This window comes from Sorex fumeus, unplaced genomic scaffold (genome assembly GCF_029834395.1).
Source record: "Sorex fumeus unplaced genomic scaffold, SorFum_2.1 ptg000095l, whole genome shotgun sequence".
In the NCBI taxonomy this organism is placed as follows: Eukaryota; Metazoa; Chordata; class Mammalia; order Eulipotyphla; family Soricidae; genus Sorex; species Sorex fumeus.
Genome location: NW_026606152.1, coordinates 9,067,923 through 9,095,446, shown reverse-complemented (window position 1 = coordinate 9,095,446; position 27,524 = coordinate 9,067,923). Strand labels below are relative to the sequence as shown.

Genomic DNA, 27,524 nt, shown 5'->3' with positions numbered 1-27,524 from the left:
GGGCGAGGGCGGCCAGCGAGGGAGCGGGCTGGCACCGGCGGAACCTGGCACGCTCCCCGCGGGCGTTGCCGTAGCTGCGGGCGCCGGGCAGAAGCGGGTCAGAGCCGGGGTGTGGGAGGCGGGCTCTGCCCGCGCCTCAGCCAATGGGGCCGCCGCACCCGGCCCCGCTCACCGCTCCGGACCTATCAGGGCCGCTCAGCCTTCCCGGTAGGGAGCGCAACCAAAGGGGCCGCGCGGATCAGGCCCCGCCCTCGTGGGGGCCGTGGGGGCGGGGCCCGTTTGCGCTGTTGGGTCCGGGCGCTCGGCACTTGGGTCCCGCGACGCTGAGACCGCGCAGTACCGGCTGCAGGCGACGCGAGCATGGCAGCTCCGAAGGCTGACCACGTGCTGATCGTGGGCAGGTAAAAGCCTCCCAGGGGCGCGACCAAAAGTGCCCGCGCCCCGAAGCTGTCGGGCCCTTCGCCTCCGGTGCTCCGAGGCCGCGGGACCGCGGGGCTCGGGAAGGCGCTGCTGGGAGCCCGGTGCCCGCGGCCACGGGCGTGCCGCCTGCCGTTCGCCGGTGCCACGCCGCGGGCCGCCGGCGAGCGCAGGAAGTGCTGAGCGCACAGCCCGCGCGGAAAGCGGAGCCGGGCCACGGTTCCTGCAGGGTGCTGGGAACCACCCCCCGGGCGTCGGGGAGGCCGAGAGCGCCAGGGTGGCACAGAGCCCGACGCAGGGCCAGCGGCGTGGGTGCAGCGCTGGGGTGGGGTGCTCGGTGCGCGACTGCACCGAGTCATCTGGCCGGGGTCCTGGTCGGGGCCGTGAGCTTGGGCCCGCGTCTGTGCGGGACGCCCCGTCCAGTGCCCTGCAAGTGTCAGCCAGCTGCTGCGTTGTCAGCAGATTTTACTGCCTTGTGCCCACCCACCAACTCTGTTGGTGTTTTGGCGCCCAGCGCTGCCGGGGATCCGACCTGTGGGTCCTGGATGCACTTCAGCCTTGGCTCCATGCCCAGGGCGCCCTACTGCCGTGTTTATCCATTACTCATTTTTTGAGCCTCCCCAGTGCTGCTAAGGAGGTCCTGGAGCCACTACTCCGAGAGCCCCTCTGGAGTACCGCGGGTGCAGGGGTGGACCCTGGCACCTCAGGGCCTCTTTCTCTAGGTGAGCTAGTGAGCTATCAGTTGATGGGTTCTTTGCCTTTGACAGCGAGAAGCGCCTTCCTGGGGACGGGCCCTGTTGGGGATGAGAAAGATAGATACAGGAAAGACTGCTTATGGGATCTTTCCATAAAGAATGCTGGTGTCAGGAGGTAGAGGCCTGCTTCAGGCTACTCTTCTGGCTCCTTCCTTTGGAAGAACTTCCTGTTGAGAAAGGCCTTGACCAAGGCGATGATTATCATGACGTAAGGCCCTAAGATATGTAAAAGTCTAAGATCAGCAATTGACTGTGAAGAATGTTGTTCTTCTGATGATAACTGGTTCTTAGCAATAAATACTGTACAGTGGACTCTCTGTCCCACTGCTGAGAGCTTCCTGACCTCGTGTTTTTTTTTCTCTCATTTCTGTCTTAATCCTGGTGGCACCCCTGCTTCAGGCTTGTTCTCCCAGGCACGTCCCTGGTGTTGCACCTGACCCTTTATGGTGCCCCTCACCCTCCCATCAGTTTACAAGAGATCTGAGATTTCCCCTGCATGTAGCCCGCGGAAGGAAGAGGTTGGGCTGCTTTCTGCCAGCTTGCTTTTTTTCCCAAGCCAGGTTGTCTTTGGTCTCTGCAGGTACATGGCTGCCTGGAGAAATAATCTGCAGAGTCCTTTGCGTGTACTTTGTACCAGCGTGGTGACTTGGCGGGCTCTGCTTGGGCAGAGTCCTGTCTTCCCGAGTATCTGGAGCATGGTCCACTCACTAGTCCTGCCAAGAGTCAGAGTCATGCCCTTCTCTCCCTCAGGTCCCTGTGTCTGGGAGCTGTGACTGGGAGTCAGTTCCTTTCAGGGTCCTTGAGGGAGGCATTTCTAGGATTTGGAAAGGGTTGGCAAAGTCAGTCCCAAGGGAATTAACTTAGGGGAGAAATTTGTGTCAGTCTTATAGGCTTTGCATCTCTGGCACCTCCCCTCCCCTCCCCTCCCCTCCCCTCCCCTCCCCTCCCCTCCCCTCCCCTTCCCTCCCCTCCTCTCCCCTCCCCTCCCCTCCCTTCCCCTTCCCTTCCCTCCCCTCCACCGTCCCCTCCCCTCCCCTCCCCTCCCCTCCCCTCCCTTCCCCTCCACTCCCTTCCCCTCCCCTCCCCTCCTCCCTCCCCTCCCCTCCCCTCGCCTCTCTCCTCTCCTCTCCCCTTCATCCTTCCTCTCCACTCCCTTTTCCTCCCCTCCTCTACCTCTCCCTTTCCTTCCCTCACCTCTGTGCCTTCCTCTCCCTCTCCCCCTCTCCCCAGCCCCTTCTTCTCCCTTCTCTCCCCACTTTCCCCCTCTCTCCTCCCTGTATGGGCCCCATAGATAATTAAATTAAATTAATTAATTTTTTTTTTTTTTGCTTTTTGGGTCACATCCGGTGATGCACAGGGGTTACTCCTGGCTCATGCACTCAGGAATTACTCCTGACAGTGCTTGGGGGACCATATAGGATGCTATAGGGGAATTGAACCCAGGTCGGCCACGTCCAAGGCAAACACCCTACTATCGCTCCAGCCCCCCATAGATGATTTTTTAGGGAACATTCATTTTAAGTGATAGGAAATGTAACGTTTTTTGGCTAAAATTCGGTAGTTCTCTTGAATTTCAGCAGACCGTAATCATTTCTGTTTCAGAAACACATTGGCACCTTGTTTTTCAAAAGCAAGCTCCCTCATAAAAGTACTTGCTGGAAACAAGTAACCCTTCCACAGACATATTTTCAGAAAGGCTTTTCCACTTAGCTTTTCAGGGCAGGTTGCTTCACAATGTGGTCTTGTTACAGTAAGAGTGGATTTTATTTTTCTGGTTGTAGGTTTTTGAAGGAAGCTTTTTCAGTTTTTATTTAGGTACCATGGTTTACAGATCCTGTTGGTAGTAGGGTCTCAGGCATAGTGTTCCAGCTCCGGCTTCACCACCGATGGCAGTGGGCCTCCCCTCTCCCCTCCCCAAAATGACTTCATTTCCCTTCCCAACCCCGACACCCTTTTGGAAGACTCATTGAAATTAAAAAAAAATTATAGTTTCTGTAACTTGCTTGCAATAGTGTTGATACTTTTACAGTTTGTGCACAGTCATCTCATCTCTTTATCAGTGAAGTGCCCAGGACCTTGGACCAGTGTCCGTACGTGGCTGCCAGTTCATCATCATTCTCCCAATCTTCCCCTTTACTTGGCACCCTCTGTCCTGTGGTGCAGAGCCAAGGGCTGGCGATCATTCGACAGCTTCCATAGCCCCTGCCTGCTTCTCTAAAAGCCATAGGTGAGTGCAGCCATCCTGCTGCTGTTCCTTCTGATTTACTTTGCTTCACATGATACCTTCTCGATCTGCCCATGTTGCAGCAAATGGCATGATTTCATCTTTTCTCATGACTGTGTGGCTTTCCATTGGGTATATACACAGCGCCTCTAGTCGTTTGTCAAGATAGTGTTTTTGAGGGAAATCTTGTGACTAGGACTGCAGGAACACAAGGAGAAGGAAAATTTATAAAAATCTGCAACTTTGAAATAGGGAAGTGACCTGAAATTCATATGGAAAAATAAGCCCTCCCAAACAGCTAAAGCAATTCTTGAGGAAAATAAGATGGGAGGCATCACCTTCCCCAACCTCAAACTGTACTACCAAGCAATAATAATTAAAACAACATGGTTTTGGAATAAAGACAGATCTGCAGACCAATGGAATAGAGTTAAATATTCTTACACACACCCTCAAATATTTGATCATTTAATCTTTGATAAGGGATCAGGAAATATGAAGTGGAGCAAGGAAAGCCTCTGTAACAATGGTGCTGGCAAAACTGGACAGCGACATGCAAAAAAAAAAAAAAAAAAGGACCCAGATCTCTACCTAACACTATGCACACAGTCAGATCAAAATGGATTAAAGACCTCAACATCAGACCAGTATCCATAAGGTACATTGAAGAAATGGCCGGAAAAACCCTGCAGGACATTGAAGCTAAAGGTATCTTCAAAGATGAAACGCCACTGACCAAGTAAGCAGAAGCAGAAATAAACAAATGGGACTATCTTAAACTAACAAGCTTCTGCACCTCAATAGAAACAGTGACCAGAATACGAAGACAGTTTACAAAATGGGAAAGGATATTCACCCAATACCCTTGTGATAAAGGGTTAATATCAAGGATATACAAGGCACTGGTTGAACACCACAAGAAAAAAAAAAAACATCCAATTCCATCAGAAAATGGGGTGATGAAATGAACAGTGTAGGACAGTGACTTCTTCGTCATCTTCCTCCTCCTCCTCCTCCTCCTCCTCCACCTCCTCCTCCTCCTCCTCCTCCTCCTCCTCCTCCTCCTCTTCCTCCTCCTCCTCCTCCTCCTCCTCCTCCTCCTCCTCCTCCTCCTCCTTTAAAGGCACAGTGTATTGCTTGTCTCCATGGGAGTCTGTGACTTTGGCAGGGTCTGGTCTCTGATCAGCTCAGGGGAGAAGTCTCTGTTTGCATGACTGTAATGGCTCCTTTTGTAGGACAGTGACTTCTTCATCATCTTCCTCCTCCTCCTCTTCCTCCTCCTCCTCCTCCTCTTCCTCCTCCTCCTCCTCCTCCTCCTCTTCCTCCTCCTTCTCCTCCTCCTCCTTCTCCTCCTCCTCCTCCTCCTCCTCCTCCTCCTCTTCCTCCTCCTCCTCCTCCTCCTCCTCCTCCTCCTCCTCCTTCTCCTTTAAAGGCACAGTGTATTGCTTGTCTCCATGGGAGTCAGTGACTTTGGCAGGGTCTGGCCTCTGATCAGCTCAGGGGAGAAGTCTCTGTTTGCATGAATGTAATGACTCGTTTTGTAGGACAGTGACTTCTTCGTCATCTTCCTCCTCCTCCTCCTCCTCCTCCTCCTCCTCCTCCTCCTCCTCCTCCTCCTCCTCCTCCTTCTCCTCCTCCTCCTCCTCCTCCTCCTCCTCCTCCTCCTCCTCCTCCCCAGGGCCTTACATATGTGAGCATATGTGAGGCATGTGCTCTAACACCAAGCCACATCCCTGGTCCATGTTTCTGAAACCAGAAAGTGGAAAGTAAAAAAATTCTTTTTCAAAAGTGTTTTCACAAATAATGTCATATATACAGCAAAAAGCAGAAGTTATCCAATTTAGTTCTGTAATTAATCCAGAGATGAATGCCATTGCAACTTCTGCTGTGCCTTTTATAGAAAACCATTTAGTATGCCTTGCAGAGCTGAGCTAGTGGTCATAAACTTTATTAATTGTTGTTTGAGTGATAGCCTAGTTGGATAAAGTATTCTTTTTGGATGAACATTTTATCCAGCATGCTGGCCTCTAGAATGTCATTTGTGACATATTTCATCTATCTTAAGTACCCTCAAGATACAATCTCTATCTTTGATGCTTGCCATTTTAATTCGAGTGTCCTAGTGTTTTGTTTGTTTGTTTCCATTTTTTTAGGGTGGAGGGAACTTTTTGAGCTTCTTGGATCTGGGTCCTCAGATTGGGAAAGTTCTTGACTATTACTTCCTCTAACCTCTACCAACCCCCCCCTTTTTTTTCTCTTTCTGAACTCCTATAGAATATAGACATTTCTTTTGAATTGTTCCATAGATCTCTAATGCATTGAAAAACTTCCCTTTTCTATGTCCCCCTCACACCCTTGTCCCCCATTGTCACAGGCCATTTAAACTCAGGCACTTTCCACCTTGGCTTTGTCATAGTGTTTGGTTTTCTATTTAAGTTCACCTCCTCTAGTCTTAAGTTTGGTGTCTTCTGGTTAAAAATTTCTCATACTTAATTTCCTTATTGGGGCTATCATACTGTTTGTTTAGTTCAGTGAATATCCTTGCCAACTTTACTTTGAAGAGCTTGTCAGATGATGTAGAGCGGTACTGTGAACTTTCATCTTGTGTCTTGCCTGGGCTTTTGTCTTCCTCCATTAGTGCAGATAAATATCACGTTCCTCCATGATACGATGTGCCGGCTAGGGTTGAGGCCTGCTTTTGGGTAACAGTGTATGGAGCCCATTTGCAAATTTCATGCAAATGCTGTTGCTCTGAACCATTGCTTGGGATTTTCTGCCAACAAGCTTACTCCTGGCTCAGTTGAAACCAGTAGACAGAGAGACCATGTTGCCCCATCGTGTTTGCAGTTGCTCGTGCCTGGAGCCCAGGAGCACACAGGCTTGGTATCTGCACATGTGCTTCCATCTACCTGCCTGGCTCAGGAAAACTAGCAAACACCCACAGCCTGATCTGGTCACCTCTGGATGCTGACCTGACAGTGCAAGACTGTCAGATGTGAGCTGGACGGGGAGCAGAGCACAGTGTGCCCACTGCTTTTCTGAGGTTGGCTTTTGATGGCAGGGCCTGTCCTCCAGCGGTCAGCTTCATGTTTCAGCTGATTCAGAGTGCCCTGACACCTTGCTGTGCACTGTCCATGTCCATGTCCTGACTCTGGACTCAGCAGTGGGGCGTTGATTGACTTGCTCCCCCTGAGTTTGGGCAATGCTATGGCCTGCCCTTTCTCTGCACTCCACTTCCTCCGGGGGTGGGTGCGCTCCCCAGTTGTGTTTCTGCGATTGTTCATCCTCCATACTGGACTCTTGGCTTTACTTCTTGTGGGGTTCCATGCAGTAGGTAGTGTTTCATTCTACATTTTTATATCCTTCCCCCTATAGAACTATAATGGAGTCTGAGGGCTTTTTCACTTTGCTCCATTCCCACCTTCTCAGCCACAATGGTCTGCATGTGTTCTGCAGCTCTGGTGCTTGTTGGAGGCAGTCTTGCTGCCGTGCACGTGGCCACAGTGCAGGCAGAGCTCAGCAGTGGTGCTGGGCTCAGGGAAAGTGGCTGTTGGCCTGGAGAGCTGAGGCCGTGCAGGACATGTGTTAGGGTGCTGGGGTTGCACTATTGGCCCGAGGCTTGCAGTGTAGGCAATTCTAAACCACTGAGCCAGAAAAGAATCCCCCGACAGTTTACTTATTGGAGAACATGAGTCATGTGCCTGATAAAATATTTTATGTCCTGAATTTTGCTTGATGTATCCTGAACAGTCATTTAACTTGCAACTTTGTTCCAATGTCCTGAACTGGTCATTAGGGTGAGACACACATTTTTCTTCTATCAAAACCTCTCCCATCACAGTCTCATCCTTTTTTTTCTGATAAACTTGTCAGTTCTTACTTGTTGCCTGTTGATTAACACTGTAGGTTGGGTTTTTCTTCGACCCTGCTCACAACTCCTTTTTGGTGTTTGAGTGACACCTGGTGCTGCTCAGGTGTTAATTCTGGCTCTGCACTCAGGAGTTACTCAGGGAACCATATGGAGTGCTGGGGATTGAACCTGGTTCGGCTGTGTGCAAAGCAAACACCCTACTCATTTTTTTTTTTTTTTTTACGAAAAGAAGTCCTGTTTGTCTCTATAACTTTCTTTATCAAAGATGAAGTGTCCCAAAACTCAGTCTTGTGACTTTCTTAGTAGATGCTTCCTTTGTGGTTTCAGTACTATCAGTTTAATACTGCCACTATTAAATACTAAACTACTACCCTCAACCCAGACCTTGCCCCCAGACCTTAAGGCATAAGCAGTTGTTGACTAAATATTATGATTAGATATCTCAAATTTAAAGCAGACTTTTGAACTCACAGAGTTTTCTCCCTAAGTCTATTCCATCTAGAGTCTTCTTCCTCAGTATTAATGGACTCTCTACTCTTCCTATTTCTGTTCCAACACTTAGACCCTTGGATCTATCCACACTTCTGTCTTCTAGAAGAAGAATAGCCTTGCTCATCTGTGTAAGACTCTCAGCTCTGCCTTGCGCACCTGCTTCACTCTGCCAAGAATCCTGCTGGTCTGTCCCCATATACCTCCTCCGGTCTTCTGTGACCGAGTCCCCTTCAGTACTCACACCCTGTTCTGGCTCCCAGCCTGTGCTTTTGCTAGTGGCCCATCTTCTGCTCTCTCTTTTTCTCTAGCACCTCGTCCTTCTAGATGTGCAGTCTGACATGCCCTTTTGTCTGCGACCCCAGCACAGGAAGTATAGTTTTGTCAGAGCTGAGAACATGTGATGGTTGACACTCTGAATACTTGCACAGTGTGATGGCTTCCATGCTGACCCAGGGCAGGGGCTTATTGTCATTGTCAGTGGCAAATACCAGTCAGGTCTCTGTATTTTATTCCAAGAATACAAAGATGAGAGTTCCCAGTGCATAGATCTTATTTTATTCAACAGGCAAACAAAAACATGTTCATTTAAAACAAGTTCATATTGCTGGTAGCTTAGCTTAAAAACTTGCTGTATAAAGTCACTGTTATTTATTTATTTTTGTGAGTGCTCAGAGGAGGGGGAGTTGGGGGTGAGGTGTGCACACATACCCCTTAGAGCTTATTCCTGGCTCTGTGCTCTCAGATCACTCCTGGCAGGCTCAGCGGGACCATATGGGGTGCTGCAAGCCGGGACCTGCTCCCTTCCTGTCATTTCACTAGTTCCAGAAAGTAAAGTAAGTAAAGTAAAGGCCCTCCCATTGTTCGTCGATTTGCTCGAGCGGGCCCAGTAACGTCTCCATTGGAGACTTTGTTATTACTGTGTTTGGCATATCGAATATGTTACAGGGAGCTTGCCAGGCTCTGCCATGCGGGCGAGATACTCTTGGTAGCTTGCTGGCCTCTCCGAGAGGGGCGGAGGAATCGAACTCGGGTCGGCCATGTTGGCTGCGTGCAAGGCAAACGCCCTACCGCTGTGCTATCGCTTCAGCCCCTGCTATCGCTCCAGCCCCAGAAAGTATTATGGAAATATCCATCATTTGCCTCCCCTCCAGCAGTCTGCGCACCCAGGCATGAGTATATGCATAAGCTGAATCCACTGGTCGAGAGTTTGTCTAAGGCTGAAAACTCATGAGAAAAAGGCCCTTAGGTGGTCCAGGGTTTGAGGATAACAAGACATGGGGCTGAGTTTGGAAGGATGTTCACAGTACATTTTCCTCTATGCAAACAAGAGCAGGTCCTATTGTCTTCTGGTTGGGTGAGCAGGTCAGAATTAGCCTTTTTCAGGTTGTTAAATTGTTAACTGTTTTGCAGGCTGCTCATCAATATATATTAATAAACATAATATAATATTTCAAGTGTATATCTCAGTGATGGTAAGTACATTCACATTGTTGTGCACCCAGTGTCCAGAGTCTACTCATATTGCAAGTCTGAAACCCCACCCAAGGGGTGAATAACTCCCCTTTCCTTCCTCACTCAGCCCCGGCCTTTTGTCCCCATGAATTAGAATAATTGTCTTAATAAATGTGGGGCCACACGGTATTTATCCTTTTGTAACTGATGTTTCACCTACTACTGCCTCAAGGTCCAGCATCACTGTAGTATGTTCCAGGATTTCCTTCCTTCAAACTATGAATAAATTAGTGTGAATTTTTCCAAATATGAGATGGCTCCTTTGTTTGAGCATGTTTCAGGCCAGCAATTTCTGTTGACTTGGCCTTTATCCTCGGGATCCTCTTCACTGAGTTTCTTCTGCTGTCTTCATTGTAGGCCTTGACAGTTGGCCAGCTGCGTGTAGAGTGTCTGGTGTTGTCACTGTGTGGAGGTTTGCTTATTATGATATTGAAGTGATGGATGTTTAAGGGGGGGGGGGGAGTCACAGAGGTAGAGGTCCCTTTTCCTTGCATCAGATGCCTATTCTGTCTGCGTGATTGACCACTGTTGGTACTGGTGGTGCTCACCTGGCCGACGTTTCTCCAGTAAAGTTACCCCAGTCATCCCCCTTCCCATACTATCCTCCTGGAAAGGGTATCACTCTGTCTCGTTCCACCTCAGGGAAGGGATGTATGTGGTGACTCCTTGAGGGCAGAGTGTCTGCATAAATTATTTGGAATTCTACACAAAAGATTTCCTTTTTTTCCTCATTTATTTATTCAGTAATGTTACTTTATTTTTGTTTTTCTCTCCATTGTTTCAGCTTTATTTGACCAGTGGGAATTGTTCAGTTCTCTCCTCTACTTCTATTTCTCTGTTTGTATTCATCCCACAGGTCAGAATGCCTGTGCTCTGAGTCCTTTTTCACTTTGCATAAAATGGAAGTAACCGCACCTGTCTTGTAGGCTATGAAGATCAAGACCTAAATGTTTAATATAGTCTGATTCTAATTCATGCCCAAAGGTGGTAGCAGTGATTCATTTTTGAAGAATATAGGAAATATACCTGACAGTATCTGTAGACCTTTCTCCCCCAGACTACTTGGCCGCCGCCCACTGCTGCTTTCTGTCTAGTGTGAGAAGGTGGCACTTCATGTGGAGCATTAGTACTGGCACCGGGCTAAGAATTCACACACTATGTGGAAATGTCAAGTTTTAGATACAGCTCTTAGAAGTATAATTTCAAGATACTGGAGCGATAGCACAGGGTTAGGGCATTTGTCTTGTGCACAGCCAGCCTGGCGGAGCCAGTTTCGATTCCTCCGCCCCTCTCGGAGAGCCTGCCTGGCTAGCTACCGAGAGTATCTTGCCCACGCGCCTGGCAAGCTACCCGTAAAGTATTCAGTATGCCAAACACAGTAACAAGTCTCACAATGGAGACGTTACTGGGCCCGCTTGAGCAAAATTGATGAGCAATGGGAGGACAGGACAGGACTATTTTAAGTATTTTAAGATGCAATGCTGTATAATTTTATATGTTTTATTCTGGGTTAGGGATGAAAACCTGATTATGCTACATGGAAACTTAAATTTTTTTTTCTCCATTTAGTGGGCTCATTGGGTGCAGCTGGGCTATGCTGTTTGCCAGCGGAGGCCTCCAGGTGAAGCTTTACGACATTGAGCAGCAGCAGATAACAAGTGCCCTGGAAAATGTCAGGTAAGTCACGGCACTTTCAGGGAGGGCCTGGGAGGAGCTCACTTGATTCCGTTTGGTCTTATTTATCATTTTCTCAAGACTCCTAGTGTCTGTAATTTCATTCTTTCATTTGAGAATGCGATGGTGCCTTTGAACTAGTAAGTACAAAATATGCAAAGGTTTCATTCACAGTGGAGACATGAATGAAGGCTCAGACAGAGCCTTGCATTGTGAGGAAGGACCCTAGGGATCCTGTGTGTGGGGGGAATCAGACTGAGGCACACACCTGAATAAATTGTGAACATCTTCTCTGTATCTCACCTGACTGAAAATCTGGGTTTCCTGCCTTCCCTCTGGGTTGGACAGGCTGTTGTCAGCAAGTGCTAGCAACCTGCATGTTACCTTTTAGAAGCATACGGTCAAGTCTCACAAAGTCTGATGCTCTACTGACTCAGCTAAATAGCACAACGGGTAGGGCGTTTGCCTTGTACACAGCCGACCCGGGTTGAGTCCTTCTCCCCTCTTGGAGAGCCCGGCAAGCTACCGAGGGTATCCCACCCACACGGCAAAGCCTGGCAAGCTACCCGTGACCTATTTGATATGCCAAAGACAGTAACAAGAAGTCTCACAATGGAGATGTTACTGGTGCCCGCTCGAGCAAAACAACGAACAACGGAAGGACAGTGCTACAGTGAAGTCTCAGAACAGACCTTGTTCTGAGTTATTGATCAAACAGTGACTATTAGACTTTGTATAAACTGGTGACTTATGGCTACAGGTGTGAGAGGAATGCACTGATAAGGTGATGCATGCTGAGTATGTGGAGGGATGAATTTTAAGAATTAATTATATGAGGCAGAGGAAAATAAGTGCCAGAGAAAAAAATGTCGAGAATGAGGGTGGTCAAAGTTCAAAGAGCCAAAGGAATGCGATATGCTGGGTATAAAAGTGCCCTGACAAACAGCACGTTTGCCAAAGGCAGCTTATCACTGAATTCAGGTTTGACCCCCTGAGACATAGACATGGTTTTATTTAGGTTATCATTATCTTGCTCTGGGGCATACCAGAAGTAGCAAATATCTTTTAATTTTCTTTACCTAAAAATAGTTTTTTCATACACAATTGTAGTTTGACAAGCTATTGTACTTTATATTGCAATCCCTTTTCATGTTATTCTTTATACCACAGATAAGTGAGATCATTCAATATTTTCCCTTTTTTTCCTTTTTCATTTTTGTAACTTATTTTACTTAACATAATATCCTCCAGTTCCATCCATTTTGTGGTGAGTTGCATGATTTCATCGTTCCTTGCAGCTACATGGTATTCTATTTGGTATATGTACAGTATCTTCCTGATCTGCTGTCTGTCATTGTACACCTGGCTCGATTCCATTTCCTAGGTACTGTGCTAAATCCTGCAAAAAATAATGTTGTGCAATATATCCTTTGGAATGAAATGTTTTTGTGTCCTGGTGGTAGCTACCTAGAATTGGAACTGCTGGGTTGTATTCTTACTTTCCTGGGATCTCTATGCGGTTTTCCATAGAGATTGAACCAGACCACATTCCCATGGGAAGTGAATGAGAGTTACTTTTTAATACTTGTCTGCATACACAGACCTACAGACCTTTTCCAGGTGTTTTTTTTTTTTCCCTTCTGGGGTAGGGCGTTCGCCTTACAAGCGGCCAACATGGCCGACCCGAGTTCGATTCCTCCGCCCCTCTCGGAGAGCCCGGCAAGCTACCGAGAGTATTCGATATGCCAGACACAGTAACAACAAAGTCTCCAATGGAGACGTTACTGGGCCCGCTCGAGCAAATCGACGATCAACGGGAGGGCCTTTACCTTACCTTACCTTACCTGGGTTTTGGGCCTTAGGGCTTACTCCTGGCTCTGCACTCAGGGACTACTAGAGGCGCTCAAGGGATCGTTTGCAGTTCTGGGCATTGAACCTGGGCCAGCTGCTTACAAGGCAAGTACTTTACCTTCTGCACTATCTCTCCAACCCTGTTTCTAGGTTTTTTGGATACTCCCACTGGTATGAGATGGTGTTTCATTGTCATCTTGATTTGCAGTTTTCAGATAAGTGATGATGAGCACTTTTCATGTGCCTGTTGGCTATATGTCTGTCTTCTTCAAAGAAACATCTGTTAATATCCTCTCCCTGCTTTTCATATGGTTTTTGGAATTTTGTTGCTGATCTCTGTGAAGTCTTTATACATCTTTGTATATCTTGCACATTAATCCTTTATCTGATTTGTTGAGGGAGAATATTTTTTTTCCCACTCAGTAAGGGACCTCTTATTTTTAGCCTATGTTTCTTTTGCACGCAGAAACATTTTAATGTGATAAGAAAGTTATCAAATTAAACACTTATTGGTGTTTCTGTTGGTTTTGCCAGTGGACTCATATCACTGAAACCACGTCTAAGGTCCAAGACTCAGAGTGTTTTGCCTGTGTAATGGATTTGCCTTCATCTTTGTTTTGCTTTGAAAAACTCTGTATAAGGTATGGGATAGGGACCCAGCTTCAATTTTTTGCTTGATATTCCCCACTTTTCCTCATACTGTTTGCTGAAGGCCTTCCTGTATTCTGTTTTATGTACCCAGCTTCTTCCATGTACCCAGCTAATTGGAAATTAGTTGATGGATCTGGAGATTTGTCTTTGGGCTCTTGATTCTAATCCCCTGGTCAGAATCTGTCCATAATAAGCCTTAAATTTTTCTAATACCATGCAGTTTTGTGAATCAGAGTTTTTTTACAATAAAATATTTATTGGAGAATTAAAATATTTATATTTTAATTGAATCACTGTGAGATATACAGTTACAAAATTGTTCATGATTGGGTTTCAGTCATATAGTGTTCCAACACCCGACTCTTCACCAGTGTACATTTCCCATCACCAGTGCTCCCAGTTTTCCTCCCTGACTGCCCCACCATCCCTAACCTGCCATCTCTCTCTCTCTCTCTCTCTCTCTCTCTCTCTTTCTCTCTCTCTCTCTCACTCTCTCTCACTCTCTCTTTCATTGGAGAATTTTTTAAAAAAAATAGGCTGAACCCAATCTATAAGGACCAAATGTGGTGAAACTAAATTAAAAAGTCCATGTATTAGAAGACTTGAAGTTTATCTTAATATTATTTGGGCTGGAACAATAGCACAATGGGCAGGGCATTTGCATTGAACAAGGCCGACCCGAGTTCGATTCCTCTGCCTTAGATTCCTCTGCCCCTCTTAGAGAGCCCGGCAAGCTACCGAGAGCATCCCGTTCGCACGGCAAAGCCTGGCAAGCTACCTGTGATGTATTTGATATGCCAAACACAGTAACAACAAGTCTCACAATGAAGACGTTACTGAGCCCTCTTGAACAATCAAATCAGAGGGTTTTTTTCTCCCCACATTATTTAAATATGGTGGTTTACAAAATGGTTCATGATGATTTGTTACAGGCATTCAATAGTCCAACACCAATCCTTCCACCATTGTCTCCATTTTCCCAACTGTCCCTCAAGCCAGCCCCTATGGCACACCCACAATAATTTATTTTATATTGCTTATTACCATTAAATGGTCAGTGGAATGATCCAAAAAATACTTCAGTTAAAGAAAATTTGTGAAAATTATGTCTCTTCGTGGGGACATTAAGTCCTTGTCTGAGGGTTTACTAAATGTTGTTGCTAGTTGGGCTTTCTGTGTCAATGTTTTTGTTAATTGAGCTTAATTGACTTCTCTGTTACTTTCCCATCCAACCTGATGTGCGCCTACTGGGTTGCTAGTATTATGGTTTGGAGATATTGAGCCGCCAAGATTACATCTGCACACTCCAGAAAATGCAGACTATTTAACTCGACAGTGATCTTATATGGTGGCTGTGGTGGAATGTGGGTGTGGGTGCTGGGGCTTCCAGAGGTATGGTGCGGGTGAGGGGAATGGGTCACCCACCCTCATTCTGAGAAGACCTGGAGATTTTTAGCCAAATAAACCTCAGCATATGTGAAATTTTCCAGAGTTTGGCATCTCTGCGGAGCTCAGTCATGAGGTGGTGGAGTCTGCCTGTGAGTAAGGTGGTGGCTGTTGGGGTGAGTACAGCTGCTGAATCTTCAGAAGGGCAGGGACTTGGCCCACCCTGCCCAAGGTCACCCCTAGCATCTTAGTCGGGGACTCATCTGTCCAAGAAATTTTTGTGGCTAGTTGATCTCTTTCTAGATTTCATCATAAGTCTCTGAAGCTGGACCGATAGATGAGCTGACATGGTGGCGGTGATAGGATGTGAATCTGAGAGTGTGTAAAAAGAATACAGTATAGAGTAGAGTACCTTCTAGAACTTAATGCTGGTTTACCATGTTGGGAGTGGTGACATGGAGAATAATAAATTATTTATCAATAGTGGGACAAACCAGAAAGGGGAATAGACTTGCAAAGAATTTTAAGGAATTTATGGTATTCCTAAATAAGTAAAATCATATCAACTTTGTTAAATTTATCTTTAATTTTCACAGAAAGGGATATGCCTAAACAAGATCAGTGAAATGCCCCATCCTGGAAAGGGTGCTTGAGCCGATGGTGGGTCTCAGGTTCCACATCCTCTGTGTGATGCTGACCTTTCAGCTTGTCTCAGCTTTTCTTGCATTTTTTGGGTCCCGCAGTACTTGGGGAGCTCACAGTGTTAAGGGGAGCAGGGGGACTCTCCAGGCAGGGCTTTGGGGTGACAGATGTGTACTACTGGTGATGGAGCTCAGGGCCATGCATGTTGTTGAGGACTTAAGCCATACCCATGGTCCTAGACTGAATATTTTTTGTAGAGTGGAGGGAGTGGCTTCCCAGGCAGATTCACTAGGAGGCCTCGGTCTGCCTGGTGAATCTCAGTCATTTGGGCTGGAGGTCTGTACTGGATTGGACCCTGTGGGGCTGGTACCACCAATGGGCTGCTGGGCTGTTCTGGCTGCATGGCTGATGCTCAAGAGGCCATGGATGAACCCAGGTCCGGTGTTTGCTAGCTGGCACCCTGACCACTGTCCTTCTCCTGGCCCCTTGACCTGGGATTCTAGCTGGTTCTAGTGCTAAGTCTGTGGATGGTGGATTTGGAGAGGAGAAGCTAACTACTGGCCCAGTCCTGGAAGGGAGCTAAACCTGGTGGGGAAGGGCACGTAATCTTCTGAAGGATCTGCTCTGGGTCAGCCACTAGCACTCAGTCAGAGAGCTGAGCCCCGTAACTCATTTGGTGTGTGTCGTGATTACTCACTGTGGAGTGACAGTGACAGGAGCAAACAGGAAGAAAGGGGTCTGGCTGAGTCCCAGTGAAGCTGACTGGGCGACACCCAGCTTTGTAGCTCATACCATTTTCACACAAATACTGTCGTATAAGAAAGTCCACCAGCCATTTAAGAAAAGTGCCCTCGTCTCCCAGCCCCTGTGGGGACAGGCGGCATCTGGATATTGACCAGGGATTCTGTGCTTTTTTTTTTTTCAATTTTATTGTCGTTTCACCTTTTGTTTTTTAAAGGTTGTTATGCCCAAGTTTGTCCTGACTTGCTGAGATAGTTGGGGTACAGAAGGGCGGTGGGACATGAGGATGGGTGTGGGCCTCTGCCCATCCAACCAGTGACTCAAAAACCGAGTTTGCATCGACACTCTAAGATTATATTCAAAAGTAACAGAAGGTAATACAAAATTAACTGTGGGCTATGCTGTCTGTAGTTTGAGCTAAACATTTTGCCACACATCCTGGTAAATACAAGAAAGTGGGACCTGGTTACGGCCATACATCGAGTGGACAACAGTTTCCATCGCTCTGGGTTAGGGTACACATATCCTGTTGTTTAACATAGAGCAACATGGCAGCACAGATAAGCCAGGCATCCCAGCACTCTGATGCTTTCAAAGTTTTAGCCTTTAACTGGCCAAGAGGCATGTGAATGTTGTGTAATGAATTTAATCACATTAGCTTTAATCTCGAGAGTATCTCGCCCGCGCAGCAAAGCCTGGCAAGTTCCCCGTGACATATTCGATATGCCAAACGCAGTAATAAGTCTCACAATGTTACTGGACCCGCTCGAGCAAATTGATGAACAACGGGAGGACAGTGACAGCTTTAATCTCACTATGAAAAATTGACGTATAACAAAGTCACTTCCAATTCCTTTGTAACCTTGGTGAAACTCTTAGATTCCCAAAGTATTCTGTGTTCTATTGCTCCATGTATTTCACGTTATATTTAAAAAAAATTTATTTTTGAGCTATACTTGGCAGTGCCCAGGGCTTACTCCTGGCTATGCTCAGGGATCACTGCTGGCTTGCTTGGGAACATATACAGTGCCAAGGATCAACCCCAGGTTGGCTACATGCAGGGCAAATGCCTTGCCCTCTGTACTATCTCTCCAGCCCCAGTTTTGACCACTTTGAATCTCTTTCAGGCATCAGGGAGCACATGGGAAAATTGTATTTATTTTTATCTTTTACAAAAGAATTAGATGCAGGTTTTCTTGTTATCTTACTATGTTGCTTAATTTAGAGCTAATAATCCTTAATATTGATGATGCTTATCCTCAAATAAATAAGCAGCATGTATCCAGAGCAACAGTACAGTGGGTAGGGTGCTTACTTTGCGTGTGGCTCACCTGGGTTTGATCCTGGGCACCTCATATGGTCCCCTGAGTCCCACCAGGAGTGATCCTTGAGAACAGAGCCAGGAGTAAGTCCTGAGCACTGGACTGAGTGTGGTCCCCTTCTACCCCCCCCAACTCCCCCAACCCCAACCAAGTAACAATAAATAAGCATCCATCCAGTTATTCTTTTGGATAAAATAAATTTTGGCCATGGAAGGCAAAACATTTCCACTTCTTTTCCAGAACAAAGGAAAAAACATTCTTAAATTGATTAATTTTTTTGAAATTTATTTTTTATTTAGTCACTATGAAATTATAAAGTTATTCATGATTGGTTTGAGGCATAGTGTTTCAAAACTGATTCCTTCAACAATGTTAAATGAATTACAGAATGGGCTGGAGTGATAGCACAGTGGGTAGGGTGTTTGTCTTGCATGAGGCTGAACTGGGTTCTATTCCTCTGTCCCTCTTGGAGAGCTCCGCAAGCTACCAAGCGTATCCTGCCTACATAACAGAGCCTGGCAAGCTACCCGTGGTGTATTCTATATGCCAAAAACAGCAACAACAAGTCTCACTTAGTTTTCCTGGAGCGAGCAGACGCCATTGGTTTACACTAATATGCGACAGGGACGAATGGAGATGTTACTGGTGCCTGCTTGAGCAAATAGAAGAACAATGGAATGACAGTGCTACAGTGCTATAGTGAATTGGAGTAGATGGGGTTTGAAGTGAAGTGTCCTCCCACTGGCTGGAATATGACATTGTCTCATTAGCTGATATGTTACTCAGCCAACATGGACAAGAGACTCCTTCGTGCTTGCAGTGCGACTTCACTTCTGTTGTGAGGTGCAACATACACTTTTGTCTTCGGGTAGTATCCTTGCCAACTGTCTGTTTCTCTCCAACTCATTGCATTACTTTTGGTTTGGGTGTCATACTGGTGCTGCTTAGGGTTTATTCCTGGCTGTGCTCAAGGACCTCTCCTGGAGATGCTTAGGAGACCATAAGGGAGGCCAGGGGTTGAATCTGGGTAAAGCGGCATGCAAGGCAAGTGCCTTACCAATTGTAATATTTTTTTCTGGCCCACTCCAACTTCATTTAAGTGAGGTTTCTATATATTAATTTTCCTAGTGCCTGATTAGGCTTTTACTATAAGCCTTTTAACATTTTTGGACCAGAAACACCCAAATATTGTTGCTATCAACAGCCACAGAAGCAAATTTAACTGAATTCAGAGTAAGGTTTGAAGAGCACCTTTATTTTTTTCTTTTTGGGTCACACCCGGAGATGCTTAGGGACTCTGCACTCAGGAATTACTCCTGGCGGTGCTCGGGGGACCCTATGGGATGCTGGGGATTGAACCAGGGTTGGCTGCGTGCATGGCAAATGCCTGCTCACTGTACTATTGCCCTGGCTCCTGCACATTTCTTTTGAATAGCAGTGGCTTTATTTTCATAATCTATCTTTAAGCTGATTAACATAACTGTGGAACTGGTTGCACTTCTTCAGCAGGAAGCAAAACTCTCAGGGTATCCTGTGACAGCCTGTGAGCAAATAGTCTCAGGGAAATCTGTTTGAGTAGTAGGATCTTTGCCCTGCTAGTTTGCTTTGGGTTTTGTGTCTTAAGTAAAACAATCTGTTTCCCTTTCTTAAGCCTCAAGATTCTCAGACATGCCATTTTAATACAGAGAGATCTAGTTAAGAGGAGTGAGTGCAAGTCTCTTGTTCTTGTTTTAAATACTTTTTTTTTTCAGGTAGGAAAGATTTATTGCTGCTTCTGGTTCAACCTCATGATAGACCCTAACTAGCCCAGTTATTTTTTTAACTGAATCCTAATTACCTTTCCAAGAATCTCAGAAGGAATTTCTTTTAGATGTATTTTCCACTGATTTTCCTACTGTTGAAGAGGAAGACATTCTCAGTACCATTATAGATCAATCCTTTTATCTGGAAAGGTAGTGAATTTACATAAGACAGATTAACAAGAAAAAAGGCAAATTTAATTTTACATGTGCAAATTTGCCCTAGAATTTGAGATTTCCCCCCATTAGGATGGCAAGTAACACCTTTATACACTTTTTAGACAAAGAGACAATACATTTGTAAGAAATTGAGGGCACAAAGAAACTTGAAGCTCAGATATTACTGAAAACCTTTGTCAGTTTTTACATGACTTTTATCCAGTTTTACAGGACCTTGAGACCTGGCATGTGTGAAAGACTGTCAGGAGAGATGAAGTCATGAACTTTGCTTATAAATGGATAGACATGGAGAGTTCATGCTAAGTGAAATGAGTCAGAAAGAGAGGCACAGACATAGAAGAACTGCACTCATTTGTGGAGTACAAAACAACATAACACGAGGCTGACATCTAAGGATAGTAGATACACGGGACAGATAGATTGCTTCATAGCTGGAAGCCTGCCTCATAAGCGAAGGAGCGAAGGCAGCTGGAATAGAGAAGGGATCACTAAGAAAAAGATGGCTGGAGGAATTGGTCGGGATGGGAGATGTGTGTAGAAAGTAGGTAAAGGACCAAACATGATAACCTCTCAGTGTCTGTATTTTTTGCTTGTTTGTTTTTCTTTTTGGGTCACACCTGGCGATGCTCAGGGGTTACTCCTAGCTCTGCACTCAGGAATCACTCCTGGCAGTGCTCGGAGGACCTTATGGGATGCCAAGGATCGAACCCGGGTCAGCTGCTTGCAACGCAAACACCTTCCCTACTGTGCTATCGCTCCAGCCCCTCAGTGTCTGTATTGCAAACCATAATGCCCAAAAGTAGAGAGAGATTATGAGGAATCATGTCTACCATGGAGGCGGAGGGAGAGTGGGAAAGGGGGGGTATACTGGGGATATTGGTGGTAGGGAATGTGCACTGGTGGAGGGAATGGGTGTTTGATCATTGTGTGATTATAACCCAAACATGAAGGCTTGTAACTGTCTCATGGTGATTCAATAAAATAAAAAAAAAAAGAAAGACTGCTACCCTTCAGGTATGGGAAGGGTCAGCCCTGCTTCAGAGGACAGGCACGGGGAGGGTCAGCCCCTGCTTCAAAGGACAGGCGCAGGAAGGGTCAGCCCCTCTTCAGAGGATAGGCGTGAGCATTGTTTTTGGTATCCACTTATCTCAAGCAAATGAAAAATACTCAGATGCTACTGTGGCACTTCTTGGGGTGCTCTGCCTGGAGCCCCCGCAGTGCCATCTGTCTCACACTTATAGCTGAGCTCACCTTTTATACTTAGATTCTGCCGAGCATTTTATGGAAGAAAATGCCATGTGGTCAAAATTCATCCTCTAGCACCAGAAACACTGAGCTTCTTAAATGAGTCAAAATGGTGCATTTTAAGTCTAGCTTGTGAAATAAACTTAACCTCAATGAAATTTAGTTTTCAAAGTCTTAAGTTATGAAATTGAAGATTGTTATCCCAGCTCATACTATGTCAAGAATTTTCTTTTTTACTTTTATGTTCACCGTAGTTTTTTTTTTTCAAAGTTGAGTTTAGTGATTGAGGTTCTTTGATTTACAATACAGCTATTGGTGGTTTTCCAGCCACATCATTCCAATACATATCCATCACCAGTGTACCCACCTCCCCCCACCCCAGGCCCCCAATTCCCCTCTTTTGCGCCATGCCCCACCGACTCGGTTGTGTGGATCAGTTCTGTTGTGTTGCTTTTGGTCCATGGTTGCTCCCGTGCTGTATGTCTCTAATCCCAATTACAAAGGAGGTCATTTTGTATTTGTTCCTTTCTTCTGCCTTGTCGAGAAATCTTAGTAAATTAAAAAAAAAAGCTACTACGACAAACCTTTTCCCTCAACAGTGTGACAGAATAAATAACTTAAAACTTGACACATTGAAATCAGAACGGGAAAGGAGCTTGACCTCAGAAAACCTTATTAGAAGATGCGTCTTTGTTTTTCACTCACCTTTGTATGCCCAGTACTGTACACGTATACCTAGGTCTGAAGAATCCTGTGTTTGAAGACTTCCCTAGCTTGCTGACATCCTGTTCACTGTAGCCCAGTCTAGCCGGCGCCCTCTGCTGGACAGATGGTGAGGCCAGTCTAGACCAGCAGCTCACAGTCCAGCTGTTGTCATGTGAATGGTACGGCTGAGCCCAGCCAGGTTACTGGCCCTGTGGCAGATGCTCTTACTCTAGAGCATGGGTGTTTCTGGTTTTGTTTTTCTCTAGCTGTTTGTTACCAGAGAATTCCACTTCTGTGGAAAGTGATGTGTGGTTTCAAGCCCCAATTCCCGTGGAACACTGTAGCGTTTTGTCAGAGCATCACTCTTGTGTCTCCCACAACTGCTCTCCTGTACAGTGGTTTCCATAGAGACTCTCAAGGCCTAGAATAATTCTCATCTTTCCCAGCTCCCAAATTCGCACAAATTATTATATGCAGATAATAATTCTGTGTCAAAGGATGTCAGGAGAAATTGAGCTGGTCTATACAGACTGATACTGAATACTTTATTATTATTATTTTTTTATTTATTGAATCACCATGAGAACAGTCACAAAGCCTTTCAGTTCAAGTCTCGATCAGTCATACAATGATCAAATACCCGTCCCTTCACCAGTGCACATTTTCCATCACCAAGAACCTCAGTATAACCCCCCTCCCACTCACCCCACTCCTGTGTGGCAGATTTCCACTTTACACACTCTCTCTCTCTCTCTCTCTCTCTCTCTCTCTCTCTCTCTCTTTCCGTTGATCACATTTAATATTACGACAAAAGACCCAACATTGTTATTTGGAATTTTCCCCAACATTCAGACCTGTCACAAAGACATCATTAAAAAATTTATTTTTTATTGCTGATTATGAAGAGCATATGATGTCGTGTGGCCACAATAGTGGCCACGCGAATTTGGATTTCTGATATTTTAGTAATAAACCTGGAGGAATTACTGCCAGAAGCCCCTGGGTTCCAAGATTTGTATGTGTGCCTCTGGGTTCATGGTCAGTCAGAAGCCAAAGGAGGCGTTTGAGGGTGGCAACCCGGAGCATTGTCATGGCGGGGAGCAGGGCCAATTCCACCCCCCATCCCATGAAGCCCCACGTGCCTACCTGGCTGTTCATTAGGCTCTAAAAGGTGCAGGCCATTGTGTCGCCACTGCAAAGGGGGACAGGTGGAGGGATAGACACCCTTCCCCTGCCAGAGCAGCATAGCACCATAGTTAAATACACAGTCCAGATGTATTTCAGTTGGGCATTATCTTTTGCTCAGATTTTTCCACCATTTTCAGGGACAAATGCTAGATCATTTACTTTCCATTGATCACTTTGCATATCAGCAAATGGCTTATGCAGCTACACGGTTCAGAAAATAATCCTGGTACCTGCATGCCAGAGCCATCCTTGTAAAAGATCATGGTCACCGGGATTCCATCTGGAGAAAGCTGGGAGACAGCACTTACCCCATCTGGGACCTCCCGGTGATATTGGCTCTGTCTGGGGCCCGGAGAATTCTCCGGGAGCTGTGGGGCCCTCCAGATAGTTTTCTTCTTCGCTGCAGTGTACTGTAAGATGGCACTGGGGGCAGTTGTGGGCGTGACTTCCAGAATCAGAGGTTGCCTGGGAGCTGGGGCAGCCCCATTGTGGTTCAGAAAATAGTCCTGGTATTCGCATGCCAGAGCCATGCTTATAGAAGCTCATGGATTCCATCTGGAGAAGGCAATACTGAATACTTTATAAGATAAACTAGAAAAAAAGTGAAATCTGAATATAGATTTTATAGATGAAATCCCAAGGTTGGGGAATATTCATGTCAATTGAGAAAAAATATATTCCTTTTAAAAATAAATTTTATTGCTTTGCTATTGATTGATCTATTCTCTTTATACCTGGTGTCTAGGCTTTCCTATCCACATCACCCAGATCCTAATGCACTGTGATATCAGGGTGCCCCTCAGACTCTCCCTTATCTGCCCCTCTGTCACCCAATTGTATTTCTGTATATTGGTAGCACATAATTGGAAGCCAATAAAACTTTTTGCTCTTACCACAAATGTAAGCAATGCGCATATAAATAAGAGAGGTGAGTAAGACATTCATAGGGAAGTTATTCCAAGTTTATGGAACAAAGCAAATGCGACTCAGTTACATAGAGGCACTGTTCCTGGACGGGAGCAGACTTCAGTGATTCACTGCAGTTTCTCTGCATGGAGTGAGCTGAGGAAAGTTGACGGCTGAGAAGCTCAGAGCTATAAGGGATCTCTAGCTCTAATGCAGGGGCCGGGGGGCAGCTGGTCACCAGCCTTGCTTCTCTGTGTGTTCACAGACAATGCCACCACTCACCCATTATAACAGGTCAGGTGATGGCTTCATGTAGTTTTCCTCCAGACAGGCAGCTCTGCTTCCTCTGGCTTGCAAAAGTTATCAATGCTGATTGAAAATTTAAACAGATTTGGAAGGAGTCAGACTCTTTGGCTATCTCCGGGCGGGGGGTAACTGGTGGCTTGTTGGACCTCATCCAGGTCTCCTGTGCTATGGACGTACATGAATCCTGTTTCCTATATCACGGTCTTCTTGTGTGGTTTATGAAAGTGACATATTGGGAATCAGATACACATTGATTAGCCAGGATAGTGCTTGATATGCCTGTGTAACCAAGTGCTGGCAAAATGAACAGATTGAGGCTTCCCTTGACAGGCCCTCTGCTTGCCTGTTCCCAAGTCCCAGTGTCACCACCATCCTGAAGAGAACTTCTGAACGCCCCAAGGAGAGGGGAGAACATGGAGCAGCAACCATGGGCTGGGTTTGAGGAGGCAGTGGTGGACCAGCTGTTCCCACAAGGCCTCCCATATGACAGTGGGGAATGTACTTCACACAGAGAGAATGTGCTCTACTGAGAGGTACTGACCTACAAGTAAAGTCTCAGTTGTTTACCAGCCAAGAATCCCATTTGGGTATAGCAGTAGTGCAATTTGGAACAACTGAACTTTAGTAAAAGTGGTCGGGAAAGTTCATCAAGTAGAGGAGAGAAGCAGTAAGTTCAGAGAAAAAGAAGGAAATGAGGAGGGTTGTTCTGGAGATGGTCTGTTCTTGTTGGAAAAGAAGATATCTTTATACTGGGATCCATGGTGGTGGGAAATAGGCACTGGTGGAGGGATGGGTATTTGATGATTGTATAATTGAAACCCAAGCACAAAATTTGTAAGTCTACAGCTGTACCTCATGGTGTCTCACTAATAAAAAAAAAGAAGATATCTTTAGTATGTGTGTGTATGAGAGAGTCTGTGTGTGAGTGTGGTTGTGAGTGTGAGTGAGAGCGTGTGTGTATGAGTGTGTGAGAGTGTGTGTATGTGGGTGTGTGTTTGAGGGAGCACATTTGGGGATCTGAACTGCCATCCTTCCTATGGGGTCTGTGATTGACAGGGAGTGTTGATGCTGAGAGCTTCCTCCTCTGGTATTCTGACTCAGTAGGTATTCTGACTGAGCTTCACAGACATCTTCAAAATCAGATGCCTAACAGGTCTGAGCTGGTAAGAGATATGGGGAGAGAGAATGAGGTATGGAGTGGGGGGCCCTTGGCAAATTAGGGACTTCTGTTAGTGGGGGGCAGTCAAGATTTTTTTAAAAACTGCACTGTACCTTCAGATAAAAGAAGTGCCCCTTTGTACCCCTTCAAAAACATTAAAATGAATTTTAGTATCCATATAGTATCCACTGCAGGAGAGGTGCTGAGTCATTGGACATCATACTTTTATACCACATGATAATAACTTAATTTTTTAACTTTAATTAAAATTTTTTAATTTAATTTTTTATTTATATAAATACATTTTTATTTATTTAAAATTGTTTTAAATTTTTATCTTTAATTTTGTGAAGCCTCAGTTTTAAAAATTATTTTTTATTGAATCACCATGAATTACAAATTTGCAAAGTATTTTTTTTCTCATTTAGTCACCATTTTATGTTAGTTTTTTTTCTTCTCTTTTTTTTTTTTATTAGTGAAACACCATGAGGTAAAGTTGTAGACTTATAAACTTTCATGCTTGGGTTTCAGTTATACAATGACTGAATACCCATCCCTCCTCCAGTGCCTAGTCTCCATCACCAGTGATACCAGTAGCCCTCCCACCCTCACACCGCATCCCCCCCACCCCACCCCACCTCTGTGGCAGGGCATTCCCTTTTGCTCACTCTTTCCTTTAGGGTGTTGTAGTTTGCAATTGAGGTTTAGAGTGGCCATCGCATTCTGTCTGTAGTCTACTTTCAGCACGCATCTTGCATCCCAAGCAAGTCCTCCAAACATCCTTTACTTGGCGTTCCCTTCTCTATCCGAGCTGCCTTTCCCCCTAGCATGTGAGGCCAGCTTCCAAGCCCTGGAGCAGACCTCCTGGTACTTATCTCAATTATTCTTGGGTGTTAGACTCCCATTCTCTTACTTTATATTCCCCAGGTGTGTGCAGTCTTTCTATGTCTGTCCCTCTCTTTCTGGCTCATTTAACTTAGCTTGATATTTTCCATGTAGAACCACTTGTATGTAAATTTTATGACTTCATCTTTTCTAACAGCTGCGTAGTATTCCCTTGTGTAGATGTACCAAAATTTCTTTAAACAGTCATCTGTTCTCGGACACTCGGGTTTTTTCCAAATTTTGGCTATTGTGAACAGTGCAGCAATGAACATAGAAGTGCAGATGTCATTTTGACTATATTTTTTCAAAGTTAAAAATGTATTTGTGATTGGGCTTCAGGCATGTAATGTTCCAACACCCTTCCCTTCTCCAACAGTGTCCCCAGTTTCCCACCAGTTTCTCCACAGCCTGCCTCTGTGGTGGGCACATTTCCCCTCTGATGTTTTTCTAGGAAGGGTCCCTTTTCTAATTTACCCCACCCCAACCCCTGTCCTAGTGGCAAGCTGCCTACTGAATACCAGCTCTCCTGCGCTTCCTTTCTATTGCCTTTGGGAATTAGGAAGTTTCTTTATATTCCACAAGTGAGAGATCATTCTGAGTCTCTTCTCCCATTGACTGGTTTCATTCCACACAATACTCTCCAGATCTATCCATGTAGCAGCAAATCATATCATTTCATCTTTTCTTACAGCCAAGGTATACTTCATTGTGTTACTTGGTTTTGGACATGTGGGTTGTTTTCAATTTTTGGCTACTGTGAATAGTGTTGCAATGAACATACAATTGCAGATTTTTTTTAATAGATTGTGTTTTTGGGCCTTTGGGCTATACCCAGGAGTCTATTGCTAGCTCATATGGAAGCTCAATTCCTAGTTTTTTGAGGGATGTCCATGTTGTGACATTCCTACCAGCAGTGAATGAGGATCCCTTTTCTCTCACATCTTCCCCAACACTGGATGTTGTTCTTTTTGTAGTGTACCAGTCTCTTTAGTATGAAGTGATATCTTGTTGTTGTTTTGATTTGCATTTTATTTGCATTAGGGATATAGAGAATTTTTTTCATATGTCTTTTGGCCATTTGTTTCTGTTTCTTTTCTTCCCATTTTTCCATCAGGGTGCATTTTTTTTCTTGTAGAATTCTACTAGTGCTTTATATATCTTTGATATTAACCCTTTATTGAGTGAGGAATGGGCAAATGGTTTCTCCCAGTCTTTGGGCTGTCTCTGTATTCTCATTTCTTTTGAAGTTCAGAAAATTTTTAATTTAGTGTAATTGAATTTGTCTATCTTCACTTCTGTCTGTTTGGTCAGTGCCATTACATCCTTAAAGATGCCTCTAGCTTCAATATTGTGACGAGTTCTTCCTGTATCATCTTATGGATTCAGTTTTAATACCAAGGTCTTTAATCCATTTTGATTTGAATTTTGTGTATGGTGTTAGAAAAGTTCTAAGTTAAGGGATTATGGTGCCACCAGCAGGTCAGTCTGTACCTGTAAGGTGAGTGCATCAGCAGCCTATGGTGCCTTCAGACTTCCAGATACCCCCAAATTGCTGCTTGGGGAAAAGTTTACCAAGAAAGAAAACAGCCAAAAGTTAGGTATGTGGGAGACAC

General features: G+C 45.4%; 1 protein-coding gene across 1 annotated transcript in view; it reads left to right on the top strand.

Annotated features, from left to right (window-relative positions):
• Positions 1-275: 275 nt before the first annotated feature.
• CRYL1 (crystallin lambda 1) overlaps positions 276-27,524 on the top strand; it is a 133,695-nt gene continuing 106,446 nt past the window's right edge. The window contains exons 1-2 of the mRNA XM_056132804.1: positions 276-401; positions 10,841-10,948. Of these exons, the coding sequence (XP_055988779.1) occupies positions 361-401; positions 10,841-10,948 (149 nt within the window). The 5' untranslated portion in view covers positions 276-360. The remainder of the gene's footprint in view (positions 402-10,840; positions 10,949-27,524) is intronic.